At 40.0% G+C, this 16,722-nt stretch overlaps 1 protein-coding gene across 5 annotated transcripts in view; it reads left to right on the top strand.

The window, feature by feature from the left end:
* SPAG9 (sperm associated antigen 9) overlaps positions 1 to 16,722 on the top strand; it is a 106,584-nt gene that overhangs the window by 50,683 nt on the left and 39,179 nt on the right. For all 5 annotated transcript variants that reach the window (XM_026654380.1, XM_026654384.1, XM_026654381.1 and 2 more), the window contains 4 exons: positions 8,626 to 8,836; positions 9,622 to 9,721; positions 12,180 to 12,301; positions 16,494 to 16,551. In XM_026654380.1, coding sequence (XP_026510165.1) covers positions 8,626 to 8,836; positions 9,622 to 9,721; positions 12,180 to 12,301; positions 16,494 to 16,551 — 491 coding nt within the window. The remainder of the gene's footprint in view (positions 1 to 8,625; positions 8,837 to 9,621; positions 9,722 to 12,179; positions 12,302 to 16,493; positions 16,552 to 16,722) is intronic.

Raw genomic sequence — 16,722 nt, forward strand, 5'->3', positions numbered from 1 at the left:
CCCCCAAACTCCCTCCCAGAGCCTGTACCCCAATCCCCTACCCGGTGGGGGGTGGAGTTTTTGGGGGGCAGGTTCTGGGCGGCATGAGTGACATTAGCCCGCTGTGGGGATTTGAGGACTGGCACTGGCCCTAAGGTAAATTGAGTTTGAGACCCCTGGTATAAACAGTTTTGGGAATTTAATGTTCTATGGGATGAAAAACTTTGAGTATTCAAGTACTGTGACATACATATGTGTATTTTTGTCTATAAAATTTGTGTAATTCTAGTGCTTGTAGTTTAAAATGAAAATATTAAATCAGTAATATTCAGTGGTGTGTCTCAGAGGAGGAAAATACTTCTAATTTTAATATGAGATTCCTGAAACGTTTTTTATATATATTTAAAAATACCAAATGAATTTGAGGTGTTCTCCACTTGAACTGTTTTTTAAATTATAATCCTGCACTGGGTGCCATAAAAAGATGAAGGAACATCTGAATGGCCCTTCCCTCTTTAGATGTCTTTTGGGAAGATTAAAACTATATAATGTAATATTTTTTTTGAGCATTCAAAAGGACTTTGAGATCAAAGCTCTATAGAACTAATAAGCTTTCTGCCTCACATACAATTTGGAAAGAACTGTACAGTTCTAGTTCAGATAGTCTGATTTTACAGCTGCTTTCTGTCAAGAGACCATCTGATTACAGCATTTCAGAATGAAGAAGAAATCTGATTAATGGACTGACAGAGGTTGTCCTCTTTAACTCTGTTACTCAGTATTTAACTTTTGGGCTCTTTTTATTGAAATGGCTGAAGACCTTAATTGTTAGTGCCTGAATATGAGGATCATAAATCCTGTGGGGTTTGCTATGCCCGCAGGGTTTGTCCTCTAATCCAAGTTCACCAAATATGTGCTTTCCAACAGTTTCTTGGAAGAGTAAGGCTCCCTAGATGCTTGATCCTTTGAGAATTTAAATTGGCCTAAAAACCAGGTGCCTAAACTACTGGATTCATGAGACACTCCTGTGATGGACTGTGTGCACTACCGCCATCACTCTGTCAGTCCTGGAAGTGAGAGCAAGACTGAGACTATACCACATGGCTAACCTTTTCTCCTATCCTATTAGAAAGGGCTATGGCGCTCCCCCACCTCCCTTCGGCGTGCCACTGGATGTACCACTGAGCCTGCCCATTCCACCAGCCTGGCCTCCCTCACACTGTCCGGCTGAGCCAGGCCCTCAAGCCGCCTCTAGCGCGCACACATAGGGACGTGTACAGCTGCAGAAAGACACAGACACTGAAATCAGCTCTGCATGAGAAAACTCAGCTAGGGGATTGCCCGTTACTCAAGTGCACTCCCCCTCTGGGATGCAAACCCAAAATTGTATTCTCTTGCGCTGCACAGAAAACTGTATAGCGTAAGCTCATGAAATTCACTCCTTCCCTCAATGTGGAGGAGGATATGCACAGCTTTTTATCCCCATTTATGCATTTCAAACTGGTTTAGAGAAACAAAGGGTATTATAAATGATTATACGGGATAGCAAACAGATCAAAGTAATTACCTTAGTAAATAAATAAATAAAAAATGCAACTGAGCTTAAGACACTAGATAGGTAGGATATAAATTAGCAAATTCTCACCCTGAGTGATAAACAGGCTGGTAGATTCTTAAGGCACAAGTTGCCTTGGCTTTCCCAGGTTTTCATACACAGGCTAAGGATTCTTCTAGCCTGGGACCATCACTTCCCACAGGTGTTGCTCCTCAGGTGTTTTCAGGTGTGTTGTTGCAGAGAGAGAGAGAGTCCACCCCATGATGTCACTGTCCCCCTTCTATATCTTCTTCTCATTTGCTGGAAAGCTTTTGCTGTGATAGTTCAAATAGTTCCCATTGTGTAGTGCTATCTCTGAGAGATTTCCATTGTATACAGTTCATGGGGTAATGCTTGTGTGCATTTCCTCAATAAGCCATTAACATTATTTGGCCTTTTTACTGTTGTACCTGGAGGGCTGCTTGTGGGTGCTTTCAACCTCACATGTTTCAGTAACACATACATAGCCAAACTTCATAATTTCACATACAACGATAACACATACAGTCCAACAAGATATTAATGTCTAGCAGATCAAGACTTTTAGAATACCTCACAAGACATACTTTGTACAAAACATATTCACCACTGTCATGTAATTAGGAAATTGGGGTGTCAGGGTGTCACAAGGGCCTTATCACTAATGAACTCCTCTACTTTTGGAGGTACAAAAACAGATGCCTCTTCACAAGTGGTTAAGTACCCCAACTCAGGAGATAAAGCATTGTCTAAACTATAGCATACTTCATGATCCTGATATATACAAAAACTGAAAAAGGATCAGAAGACTCTGTGAAAGCTTTGTCCTTTTGCAATCCATGAACAGAAATACTATAGTACAGTGGTTTTCAACCTTTCCAGGCTACTGTACCCTTTTCAGGAGTCAGATTTGTCTTGCGTTCCCCCAAGTAATCCTCTGTATTCATATTTCCCCATGGCAATTTCATTAATTCAGAAACTGACAGGCTTTAGAAGGAGTTGCTTTGCTGAAATACATGTTAGAGCCATGTGACTTAAGAGTGTATGGAGTTGAGTTATAAAGGGAGGTTTTCTGATCTCATTCTGTCCCCTCCAGAAAATAATACCTGTCACTTCATATTGTCAAATTATATTTCTTGGCATTAGTCCTTTTAAAAATATTAACTTGTACACACTTAAAAATGGCTACCTTGCATGCACAATTTTGCTGCTCTATATATACACATCTCAGTCTAGCTACAAGACTAAGTGCCTTAGGGCAGGGACCATGTCTGTAAGTTAGATATTATTATTTATCTTACACAGTACCAAGCACAGTGCCTGTATTTAATAAATGATCCTGTGGAATGGCATGATACACTGCAGTCACTATTAAGAGTTGAATATTAATTTCTCTCTATTATAGTTTTTAACATGATGTATCTTGCCAGTGTCTTGTACTACTGCTTTCAAATACACCTCTACCTCGATATAACGCTGTCCTCGGGAGCCAAAAAATCTTACTGCGTTATAGGTGAAACTGTGTTATATCTAACTTGCTTTGATCGGCTGGAGTGCGCAGCGCCCCCCCTCTCCCCTCCCGGAGCACTGCTTTACTGCGTTATATCAGAATTTGTGTTATATCGGGTAGAGGTGTACCTGCATTTTTATTCATGCAGTAGTATTTGAAGGATGCAGAATGGTACACCTAAAAACATCTCCGTATAGGTGCCCAGGAGCAACACAGACAAGGGTTTATCTGGATATTCTGGAACTTTGTACAGTAAGGACAAAATTGGGTGCCATTGGAAGTCAAGATGCAGTTGTGTATTGCTTCCTTCTATCCCTACTCTGATTGCATTGCATACAAACCACTGTTTAGTTCTCTACAAACGTAGTGACCTAATTTTAAATACACAACTTAGTTCTATGAAAAAAGTCTTTAGGAACATTGCTTACAAAATACAACTTGATTATTTCAAATTTTTAAAATATTTGGGGAAAATATTTAGACTCATTCCTGCTTAATGGAATTACATTTAACTCTCACTGATTTCTGGAGCATATATTGCTATCAGTTGAATCTACTGATAAATCCAGTTTCCAAATGCAAGGGAAGAAATTAAGTAGTTATAGCAAAACAATTGAATTATACGGAAACACTTGGTTAGTCCCTTATAATTTTTGGAAACGATTCAAAATCAGTTGAGACCCTTTTTCTTCACAGCCACTTTCTGTTGGGCAATCAAGCCATTTGTTTGGGGCTTTTTGTGTGCTATAAAGTCAATGGTCAGTGTGTGCTGCATTCTTCAGTGGATGCATTTGGAATACAGAGTTGGAGAAATGTTTAAACAGAGCCAACATTCATGTTGAGGTTTTATTCCCTGTGTGGGTGAGCTCTGGATTCGCTTGATAAGAGTACAATTTCCTCCCTTCATTACTTGTTTATTAAAATATGAATCATTATCCAGTTGTTTAACCTTAAAAAAAAAAAAAAAAATCTACCACAAGTTAACATTCAAAAGGCAGCTTATAATATTTAATCATGTAGCCTTTTTAGAAAATGGACTTCAATTGTTTGCCATAATTCCTTAATTTTGGGCTTCATGACTTCCTGAGTATCTTTTGGGGGGAACGTACATATTCTTGGAATCCGTCAGAGATGTCCAATAGTCAGGTGTTACACATGCTGTGTTATACTCTCCAGTTGACTCACTGTGAGACTAACAAATATTCACCCTTCCCATCTTGGTCACTTTTAAATTTGTGATGAAGGATATTGTATATGGAGACAAAGCAAGCAATTGTGACACTTCCAAACAATTGGAGACTTTATTAACAGCAAGTTGTTTCAGATGTTCAAAATTTGGTATTACATATGTAACTCAGTACAGTGAACTCTTAGTGTGTTAAAACTATTTTCTAGACTAGTTAGGGATCTAGAAAGCACCTTTTTAAACATAGTGGACAGATGAACTATTAATTTGAACCCATTCAGGGTTAGTCAATATGTACATGTAAATTGACTTGTAGGTATTGTGACACAGTAGACCTCCAGCTATGCCACTTGGTTCCAACTCAGCCGTAACAAAGTTAAAATGACAAATTTAAAAAGGAAATTTTTAACACAACATGGTCTTTGGAACTCATTGCCACAAGAAATGGTGGCAAAGAACAATTAAACATATGGTTAATGAAACTAACTAATTACATTAGATACTTAAATATTATAGGGATATTGATCTTCCTGCTTCAGGACACAAGCTAGTCACTGACTGCCTGGAGTTAAGAGGAAATATTTTCCTGGTGTGTGATACTGCATTAATTGCCCATCATGGAGAACTTGTCTTTCTCTGAAGTATTTGGTACTGGCAACAGTGCGAGATGGAATACTAGAATAGATTTGACCATTTGTCTAATTTGGTGCAATGTGGCAATTATCTTTCTGGATCCCAGTGATTGTTTCATAAAAAACTGGGAAGATCAGTTGTGATAGAGAGGCACACCTGACATGGAAGATGGCAGCCTTGTGGAGTTAATTATTTTAAATTCAATGTTAATTGCTTTTTTCAAAGCCATCTCCATATTTATATCAAAATTGTCTGGTTCAACTTCAGAAATATCACTAGGGTTTACCTTTAGGTGATGTCTTCAGGGGTGATGGGGATAGTAGGTACTTTATATTATTATAATTCTCAGGGAACATGTGCATAGATACATAGGTATGAAAGTATATATTTTAAACATATTCAGTGCAACCCCCCTCACACCATTTGTAGCCCACTTTTCTTAGATTGTCATCTTTTTTACTGGAGACTGTTTTCATACGTATTGTTACAGTGCTTAGCAAAATGGAGCCCCAATCCTGATCAGGGCTTTTTGGTGCAGCTGTAATAAAAATCTGTAAGCATAAGAAGATCTGGATTCATAGTTTAACTACTAGCTGGTGTGAACCAAAATGTACTTGAAAAGAGAAGGGAGGTTGTTGATCACCTAGTTAACTTCTTGGAGACTACAAAGAATTACAGTTGAGTCCATGTCTGAAGGAAAATCAAACATTTCAGCAGTCTGAATACACAAAGGGTTTTCAGTTACACTTGAAGTATCACCTCTTATTTTGTATATATTACACTTTTTTGTGAAATGATCTTATTTCTATTACATATAACTTTTTTAATTTTGAATAATTCTGCATATAAATAGTCAATATATTAAACCAGTTTTCCTCTTCAGCTTGTTACTTCATATATTGTAGTGACAACAGAATAAATGTCTGAACACTCTAATAGTAATGTTGTATTTCAGCAGTAAATTCACATGCCGTCAATTACTCTGAATAGAAAGTGAATTGGATTGGCATACCAAACAATGGATGACGTTGCAGGAAGTATTGGTACAGAAAATTAAATGGCGAAGGGAAGAATGCTCAGGATTTTTGAGATTACAACACTGTTTGTTGGTTTGCATTAAAGCCTCCTCACCATCCCGCCTAGCAAATATTCCCAAGTTGTCACAAAGTTCCCCATAGCTTGAATAAAAGCAAATATTCTTGGCTTAATATAGAAAATATGATATAAAGCAAGTTGGCTAAATGAAGTGCCTCATCTCTGGCTACAGATCCTAGGTACAAGATATTGTTGTAGAAAACTGAACACTTAGGGCACGTCTTCACTACCTGCCGGATCGGCGGGTAGCAATCGGTCTATCGGGGATCGACTTACCGCGTCTAGTGAAGACGCGATAAAATCGATCCCTGATGGCTCTACCGTCGACTCCGGAAATCCACCGCGGCAAGAGGCGGTAGCGGAGTCGACGGCGGCACGGCAACGGTCGACTTGCCGCCGTCCTCACAGCCAGGTAAGTCGACCTAAAATACGCCACTTCAGCTACGCTATTCACGTAGCTGAAGTTGCGTATCTTAGGTCGACCCCCCGCTGTAGTGTAGACCTAGCCTTAGTCTGTTTGGTGACTGGACTCAGTCTGGGTGCCTATCTGTTCAGAATCTGTATGTCTAGCAGGCAGTCTCCAAAGAGTGTCTGTCCTGAGAATTATAGGGAAATTAGCAGGGGAATGATAGTGTATACTAGTGATGGATAACCTTACCATTGTTGTGTAGAGCTGCTGTGGACAGGGAGGTCCATAAGTGCTAGTTATTCTTAGCACTGGTAGAGCTGCACTGGAGTTGTAACAGTGGGAGGTTTCTGCAAAGTTCAGTGTAGACAAGGCTTCAACATGCCTTTTCATTAGGGGAAGTCCTATAACGAAGTAGTCCTTTTTACTCTGCTAGGTAGGATTTAGCCACCCTAGTACACCACTATGTGGGAACGTAATTAGTAAATGAAAATGCAATAATAGAAATGATTGATTCCATGCAACCAACTTGATCAGATTAGTTTTCATATCAAACTGATTTCCGTTCCTTAGACATATTAATATTATTTTTTGTCTTTCTTAATGTTCTCAGAGAACAGTAGTGTAAATTAGAGTGTTATCCTTTTTTTTTTTTTTGTGACAGTGTACCCCATAAGGCTTTATGGGGAGGGGGTGCTTATAAATGTATGTATGACATAATTGGAATATGTTTTGTGCTGCCTGTGCCAGGTAACATATCTCCGTAAAGGTTATGGTCTACTATATCTATTCATCCTATTTGTACACATATATATATATATCATTTTCTACTTGAGGTTAAGAATATGGGCTGTATGCTTGCTTGGTTTCTAAGTAAGCTTTGGGAGGCATTTGGTCAGCTTCTTTAGGAAGGAATTCGCCAGGTTAAGTACTTGATCAGGAAACACTTGGGGAACAATGCATCTTGGAATGCTCCAATCCACATAAGAAGTCTTCCTGGAGACATGCAAGATACCATGTGGACAATGGCTTCAGCCTGTAAAGACTGAGTCATGCAGGGACATATGACTTGCCCAGGTGACTCCAGAACTCCATCTTGGAGCTGGACTTTGCATAGGAGGGAGGAGGGGGGTCTCCTCCCACAAGAGAGAGTCTATTTAACCCTGGGGGAGACCCCTCCATTTGGTCTTCAGCTGGCTAAAGAAGGAGTCTCTCCACCCCCCCAGGATGCTTGAAGGAAACTGAAACAAAAGACAGTAACTACAGGGGTTGTGAGAGATTGCTGGACCCAGGCTAAAGGGAGATTAGCCTGTAAAAGGGAGCATTCTGGAACTGGTGAGGAACTTATCTGTATTTAGTTTGATTAGGCATAGATTTGCGCATTTTATTTTGCTTGTGACTTACTTTGTTCTGTCTGTTACTACTTTGAACCACTTAAATTCTACTGTCTGTATTTAATAAAATCACTTTTTATTTAGTAATTTACTCAGAGTATGTATTAATACCTGGGGGAGCAAACAGCTGTGCATATCTCTCTATCAGTGTTATAGAGGGCGAACAATTTATGAGTTTGCCCTGCATAAGCTTTATGCAGGGTAAAACGGATTTATCTGGGTTTAGACCCCATTGGGAGTTGGGCATCTGAGTGCTAAAGACAAGCACACTTCTGTGAGCTGTTTTTGGGTACACTTGCAGCTTTGGGACAAGTGATTCGGACCCTTGGTCTGTGTTGGAGTCAGACAGGAGTGTCTCGCCCAGCAAGACGGGGTGCTGGAGTCCTGAGCTGGCAGGGAAAACAGGAGCAGGGGTAGTCTTTGCACATTAGGTGGCGGCTCCCAAGGGGGTTTCTGTGATCCAACCCGTCCTTTTTTTTTTTTTTTTTTAAATGCTTTTTCTTGAAGTGGTACACCCAGTTTGTTGCCTAAGGAGGCTCAAATAAAGTTCCATTCATACTGCTGATAGTCTTCGGTACCTTTTGGAGACACTTTCTTGACCTTGCAAGCAAAGTTGTTTTTAGCATTTTGCTTATTAAAGCATACATATCATAAACCTAAATATTAAAATCACAGAGATGTATCTAATGGTTCCAATTCATATGAGAGTCGGCATATTCTACCACATCTAAATTACTGCTTTAACTTGAATGTAATTAACATAGTGAGCACAGGAAATAAGTTCATGCACTAATGCTTTTTCTTCATTTGGAATCCTTCTTGTTTAAACAATAAAACTTTCAATTTTAGGATGAACTTTCTGATGTTAGTCAAGGAGGCTCAAAATCTACTACCCCAGCATCAACAGCTGCTTCAGATGTGCCTGGGTTATCTGCTGAAACTCCCCTGAAAGAGGATAATGAAGGGCTTGCAAAGAGTGCAGATGCACTGGAGAAGAAATCAGATGTAAGCAAGCACATTGAAGTGCAGGTAGCTCAAGAAACAAGAACTGTGTCCATCGGTAAGCTGCTGTAACAGTTCAGCGTTCAGTTTGCTTGATACGCAATTCAGTTCAGTACAATGCAATACAAAGTCAGTCACTGGTGCCTGGAGGGAAAAGTATGTGTGTGTATACTTTTGGGAGTGGAGTACTGGTGATGTTGAAATAAGGATCACTATTTACCTCTTGGGCTGTTCACACCTTATTTTCCATGGAATGTGAAGTATATCTATGTATTAATTACATTCCGGGGTTATTTAAAAAAACTAGAAAGACTAAATGAGCTAATACCATCTCCCTTCATGATTTTCCCTTACAATATATTTTGACTGCTTTTAAATATTTGAGGTAATGGGTCTTCCAGCACTTTCTTTAGGAGACTATTGCATGGTCTAAGACCTTGTCTTTACAATATGAATTTTTACCTATTGCTAATGGGAGTTGTAGCTGAACCAGTGCTCAACCTGTTTTAGCAGCAAGCAGAGCCAACTAGTGTGTATTTGTCACCATTTCAGAAAGAACCTGAAATCCGGGCATTGTAAAATTGAATTTAAAATTAGTTAAATAGCATTGGTTCATTAGTCCTTCTATTTTAATGAATGACATCACTTTTTAAACTTGTGAGGCCGGTATAGAATTACCACTATATGAACTCAAATTCTGTACAATTCAGAGGCTTTGCCACAATAATATATGAAATTTGTCAGGAGGACCCCTGCATGTGACTCTCTTTAAGCCAATAATGTACAGAGCTTTTCTTAAATGTGGTTAATGGATATATATTACTTCCCCATCTCCACCCCCAGGTGCTAATGAAAATGAAGAAAAATCTGAAGTTCAGGCAATCATTGAGTCCACGCCAGAGCTCGATATGGATAAAGACCTCAGTGGATATAAAGGTTCAAGGTAAATTGCATACTGTGACTTGAGTACACAGATTAGGATTTCAAAAGGTACCGCAGTTACTCATTTTGAACTTGCATGACTTGTTTGGAATTTTAACTGATTGAGAGGACATGTTGCGTAATGAGTTCCCATGACCTGTTTTTCTTCCCTGAAGAATTCTTATAACAGCAAGTTTTGTTTTTATTGCTACATTTGAAGTACAAATGTACAAGATACTGTATATTGTGATGGACTCAGGACACCTAAATGCAGTTTTCCCATTCCCAGCTAAGAGTATGTGCAAAAGAGGGCTCTTATCTTTCTAAGAGAAGGGCTCAGGATACTGGCTCATTCCAAGTTGGATTCTTGTGGTTTTTTCACTCACCCCTTTAAAATCCTGTCTACCCCCTTATGTTGCAGTATCATCACAGCATTTATCCTTCAGAGTCGTAAGAATGGTCATACTGGGTCAGACCAATGGTCCATCTAGTCCAGTAATCCTGTCGGACAGTGGCCAGTGTCAGATGCGTCAAAGGGAATAAATAGAACAGAGCAATCTTGAGTGATCCATCCCCTGTCGTCCAGTCTCCGCTTCTGGCATTTGGAGATTTACGGACACCTAGAGCAGTGTTTTTCAAAGTTCAGGTCGCAACCCAGTACCGGGTCGCAGCATGTAAGGCACTGGGCTGCCTTCGTCAGCACCCAGGGACTCTAGCGGCTCTGGTCAGCACTGCCGACCGGGCCGTTAAAAGTCCCGTCAGCGGTGTTGCCCAGCAAAGGCAGGCTAATGCCTATCTGTTCCGACACCGCACTGTGCCCTGGAAGCGGCCAGCAGTGGGGCCACAGGGCTCCACATGCTGCCCCCACCCTGAGCACTGGCTCCGCATTGGGAACCGGCCAATGGGAGCGGGGGGGAGCGGTGCCTGTAGATGAGAGCCGCGCGCCTCCGCCTATGAGCCGGACCTGCTGCTGGCCGCTTCTGGGGCACAGCGCGGTCTGCCTGGACAGGCAGGAAGCTGCCTTAGCACCCCCACTGTGCTGCTGACTGGGAGCTGCCGGAGGTAAGTTTGTGCCCCAATTTCCTGCCCCAGCCCTGAGCCCCCCCAAACTTGGAGCCCCTCCTGCACCCCAAACCCCTCATCCCTGACCCCACCCCAGAGCCCTGACCCCCTCCTCCACCCCAGCCCTGAGCCCCCCCCAAACCCGGAGCCCCTTCTTCATCCCAAACCCCTCATCTCCAGCTCAGTTGGGTTACGGGCATCAACAATTTTATTCAACTGGGTCCCCAGAAAAAAAGTTGGAAAACCACTGACCTAGAGGATGGGGTAGTGTCTAATGTCATTCAGAGCTTTCTGCTGAAGATGTTAGCAAATTCAGATGCACTCCACACTCACATTACTGGCAGCACACTCCTGTTTTTGAGAACTTAGTCCCTTGCTGTATGAGAGGATGAGAGGGTAAAAATTTCGAGAGCATCTTAAGCCCCATTGCAAGTGAGTGGGCACTTAGGAGCCCAAGTGCTTCAGTCACTTTTGAAAATGACAATGAGGGCTTGTGGATATGGAGACGTGCTGCACAGCAAGGCAGGGCGTGAATGTATAGTGCGCTAGTCTGCTGTGTATTAAGTCTTTTAGTGTGGATCCTGCTATTATGCGCTAAAAGTTCCGTAGTGTGCTTACTTCAGAGAGTACTAAGTCTGTGTGGACAAGCTCTTAGTCTCGTAAGCCACTTAGGCACTGTAAAGGGGTTTGCTCACTCCTTGTGGTCAAGTGTAGTGCAGCGACTGTTTCCCCCTATGGTACCATCTGCTGAGGTTGCTCTGTCGCTGCTGTCGTCTCTCTTCTTGCAACTTGGCCCTCTAGCCAGGTCAGGCTAGTCCACCACTTCCAAGGTAACAGTCTCCAGCCCAGCTATGGTCTAGTGACCTTACAGCAGGTCTTCTGTCTGTCTCTGGGCTCCATGGTTCTTGCATCCCTTACCTCTGGGGGTTTCACACTACCTTCCTTGGTGGCTGGTAGGGGAATGCAGGCCCTCTCTTTACTCTTGGTTGTAGTCCAGGGACCCTGTAGCTGGCAGCCAAGGTCTACTCCCTCAGACTCCTTGCTGCCTCCCTGGCCTGCTTTCTGGGGGATAGAAAAGGCAGGGAGTGACTGCAGACTCTATCACTGCAGCCCATTTTCTGCTACAAACTTCCTGGCTTTGTCTCTCCCAGGTGCTGCCATGTATATTAATGGGCCTCTCTGATTTACATTAGCCCCTTCAGGGCCTGTGTGGGGTACACTCCTCCAACATAAGTACTTAAGAAATGTCCAGCAAGGTTTTCAGTTCATTTCTATGTTAATGAATGAGCTATAAGCCAAACCATAGAGCAGCCATCTAAAAATCACATTTTTCCTTTGCTGTACAACTGTGTGAAATGTTTGAATGATAGTTGGTTCCATTTTCTGACTTTTTAAAAAATTTCAATTCTGTTGCTTAGCACGCCTACCAAAGGTATAGAGAACAAAGCATTTGATCGTAATACAGAATCTCTCTTCGAAGAGCTGTCTTCTGCTGGCTCTGGCCTAATTGGAGATGTGGATGAAGGAGCAGATTTATTGGGTAAGACAAGTTAGTTGAAGAAATTATTATTATGCTTGTGTCTTTATAGCATATTTCTGGTAATTGCAGCTCCCTTTAAATATATTTCCTGAAATATACACCAAGATTCATTGTATTAAGCTTCTATTTCAGTGGCCTTGAAAGGGTATTATTAAAGTAGAATAAATGTGTGTGCTACTTCATGGTTAGGTTTCTTTCAGTGTGAAATTTCTTCTTGTTCAAGTGACTTTTGTCAGTATCAAGAAAGGAATAAGAACTCTGGAATCAGTTTGTCCATGTTTTGCTAAACCTCTACTGCCCTATCCAGCTTCTGCTGTGATGCCTAAATTTTTTATGGATTAATTTGGATATTACTCAGTGGAGACAAAGATTTTATTTTCATTGAGGTCCTGAGTCGAGATTACAAATGTAATAGTAAACTTGGTGACTGTTCAGACCCTGATTCGCTTCAGTTAGGATAATTCTTCTAGTTGCTGCTGCCTGAAGCTGAATAAGGCTCCATTTTCCTGTACTGATAAATGAAACCATCTCACAGTTGAGCGTGAATTTTTTGTGGTTTAGCACGCTTCTTTAAAATTCAGCCTTTCATCAGTTCTTTAAAGTGCTTGGTATTTGAATTGCTCTGTATATGGTATGACACAGGAATGTGTCTAGTGCCTCGTATATTAGGATGTTTCTTACAAAGCAATTTTTTCTCAGTTTTGGACAATCAAATTAACATTGCTTAAAACCATTTGGGTAACAAATTGGGCCTCACTGTGCTTTTTATATTGCTCATATTTGGAATTTTGCCTATGAGGGAGATTGTATATTGCTGTTACATTGTGAAACAAGTTGGTTGTGTTTGAGAACCAAACAATTTAGAAACACTTGAGCATCCCCGAGTGTTTAACAAAAAGCAACAACTCAGTAATGATATGTGCCATGAAACTTTTGCTGTAGCAAAACTGAGCCATATTTCAGCATCCACGCTTTATTTTATTGGCAGTAGACATTAGAGGACATATCTTAGGGCTTGTCTTAACTACCGCGCTAAATCGGCACTGCTGCAGCGCGTCTGGTGAAGACACATTATGGCGACGGGAGAGTGCTCCCTTGTCAACATAATTACTCCCGGTCAACGAGAGGCGGAAGCTATGTCAGCGGTAGAACATCTCCTGCCAACATAGCGTGGTGTAGAGACCGTTTTAAGTCTATGTAAGTTACATCGCTCGGGGGTGTTTGTTTTTTCATACCCCTGAGCAATGTAAATTACATCGAGTTAAGCAGTAGTGTAGACAGGCCCTTAGAAGCAGCTGATTTTTGAGTCTGAAAATGGGCTGTGTAGAAAGCATAAAGAGCAGTTTGACTCTCAGACTTCTTAGCTAAGGAGGTGTGGTGTAGAATTTGCGGGGACCAAACACGTATTTTTGAATAGTCTGAATTTCTAGTGATTCACATTGTGCACTTCCCTGAGAATTTCTTGTTTAGTGGGGAAAACTGGATAGAGAGTTGCACTGGAACTGATTTTATTTTGAATAGGCAGCCGCAATGCAAGTTGTACCTATTAGCTGCCATTGTCCCTAGTCTGGAAAGACCACCACTAGGGGAGAAAATAGTTCTGTTCTTTTCCTCATACTCTGGACTTCCTTGCTGAGACCACAAGCAACGATGGTAACTGTTGTGGTGGTTTTTTATGTGGTCATCTCTTCCTAGTTTTGGTAGGCATCCATAACTCACTTTACATGTCCTCGTACACTGGTAATTTTTAGTTGCTACTGACATTTTGCATTCAAAAATGGGTTCTTGAGATCAAGTTTCATAGCCTATTAACAGCAACTTTTAGTGTCTACTCCTACATAGTAGATCTTACAAAAGAGTTATTTAAATCTATAAGACTTTTTCCCCGTATTGGGCATCCCATTTTCCTTGGGCAAAAATGAACACCCTTTTTAGTCTTCCCATTATTTAGGCAAAGTTTATTTTGTTATGTTTAGAGAGCAATTCTTTTACTAAGTCTATTCCTATAATATATGTAATTAGGCTTCTCATGTGTTATGTGGAAATGTGTGTTGACTTACTAACTTTTTTATATGATATTGATTTTCATTTATGTAGCATTACAGCACATGGATATTTTTGTCTCAGACGCATACATTTTCCTAACTTGCATCACACACTAGCCACATCTATTTACAATGTATTGAGTGTGTTTTTTATTATTCCATTCTAAATTATTAGCATTGAGTTTCTAGTTCTATAAAACCTAGTTAATTGGGATTCTCTAATCTGTTTTCTCTTGGGCTGCATACCCAGGGGAATATTCTGGTGTGTATGCTTTTAAATACTTTGAAAACTATTGCTTCTACAGTTAGGCGTTCTTGGCTGCTGCTTTCATATACAACATTATCTGCATTGTTTCTGCTTGGAAACATTTTTTTGCCCTTGCGTCCTTTTGGCTTTCCAGCTGTGTTTTATCCACTTTTTTGACAATGTAGGGATCCCAACAGTTGTTTGCATTTAGTTCAAATCATCCTAGGTACGCTTGTAAAATAGCTTTTCATATACAATTCATTTTTAAAAAAAAAAAAAGGCAAATCTATTCTTCACACAAGCAAAACCTCCTGATGATTGCAAACCTCAGTTTTGTACAGCTGTTGGCAAAGTGAAAATAACTGTGATAAAATAACTTGTATATGGTTAAGGTAACTTACTACTTTCAATCTAAAGTCCAATGAGCTCTATAAGAGACCTGATGTTTCTCTTTTTTAGGGGAATATGATACACTAATCAGTCACAAGATTAAACAAATTTCAACTTGCATGCCTATTTTAAATGTTACTTTTTACTATTAAGATTTGTTCATTTTTAATAAAAAAAAAATTTCCTTATCAAATATTTTGGAAGTTATTACTGTGTTTAGGGAACTTGTTAAAACCAGACGTCCACACTATTCTTACAATGAGGGTAATTCTTTAAGATTTTTTTATTTTGCTGTGTAACGCTAACCTCTAATTGCCATAATTGCTCCTATTATCAGTGTGTACATAATGCTGGGCTTGGTTGTCTTGAAAATAATCTGCTGAACAAGATTTACAACTATTATTGCTGTTTCATTATACATTTTAAAAACTAAAATAGAACTTAAAACTCTACAGTAGATTCTACTTAAAATATTCTTTAAGCATGCAGACAGTAATGTATAGGAACTTCCTAGAAATATTAATGAACCTTATGGATGCATGAAACAATTGAAAGCATTTAAACTCAAAACTTGGAATTTTTTTTCAGAATCGAATATTTCATCTAAATTTTGCATTGATTGGTTTAGCACTTGTTCCAAATACCATGCTTCTAAATCGTTTCACAGAAGTGAAGATTACCTTTTAATCCATTATAAAGCTTTGTTTATGCCTGGCTAACTCATTTGGTGATACTCATTTATTTTACTGTATGTCTTGCATATCAATCTGCTTCAAATCATAGAACATTTCATTTCATATTTTCGGTGCTGGCTTTTCTTTAATTCACTCTTACAGCTTACAAATCTCTTGATTTGTTGTTGCTTTTCGTTCATACTACTCCTTACATTAAATGTTTCTTGTTCTTGTTTTTGCTGTACATGGAATGCATGGGCTTTAAAGACCGTAATTTCTTTGGTAAGGTACCATCTGCTTTGGAGAGATCTTCAAGGCTTTCACACTATATCTCTGAGCTTTCTTGTTCAGCATGTCCTGTGTGTATTAAAAATGGCGCATTTTGAACATAAAATATACTCTATAACCTCTTTTGTAGAACGCTTCATTGAATTTGTGCATTGTAAATGGTTAAATTTTTTTGTCCATTAATGACGTAGATGTTCTGTTTGACCTAGTAGTACTTCAACCTTTCCCTAAAGCTTGCAATTCATTTTGGGGGGAAAAACCAGCAGAGAGGCTTTGTTGGTCATTAGCCAGGGCTGTCTTCGGGCATCACCTGGGGAAGGATGAAAGCAAAGCTAAGTAGAGAAGGAAGGGACAGAAAGCTTTAGATATTTGCTCAGTGGGAGTATTTACATTGCTTCTGTGAAGTGCTTCTATATTCATCTTGTTAGGCAGATAAAGGCAAAATGTAGATTAACCATATTTAAATAAAACATTTTAATTTGATTTCTCTGTTGTAAAAATATTCATTCTTTTTTCTGAAATTTATTCACTTACTCTGTCTTGGAAAGGAATGGGCCGTGAAGTTGAAAATCTTATTCTGGAGAACACCCAGCTATTGGAGACCAAGTAAGTGTCAAACTGTAGCTTTTAATTGGGGAGTGCTTCCTGCCTACTCCCTCTGCTCTCACTCTTTTTATCATTTTCCAAAATGGACCGTGCCATATGGGATCACTGACAAATGGTGACATTTTTTACTTTAGCATTAAATGGTATTTTTAGTATTCAGAGCTACCCGCA

This window comes from Terrapene carolina, unplaced genomic scaffold, assembly GCF_002925995.2.
Source record: "Terrapene carolina triunguis isolate 2854851 unplaced genomic scaffold, T_m_triunguis-2.0 Scaffold192, whole genome shotgun sequence".
Taxonomy (NCBI): Eukaryota; Metazoa; Chordata; order Testudines; family Emydidae; genus Terrapene; species Terrapene triunguis.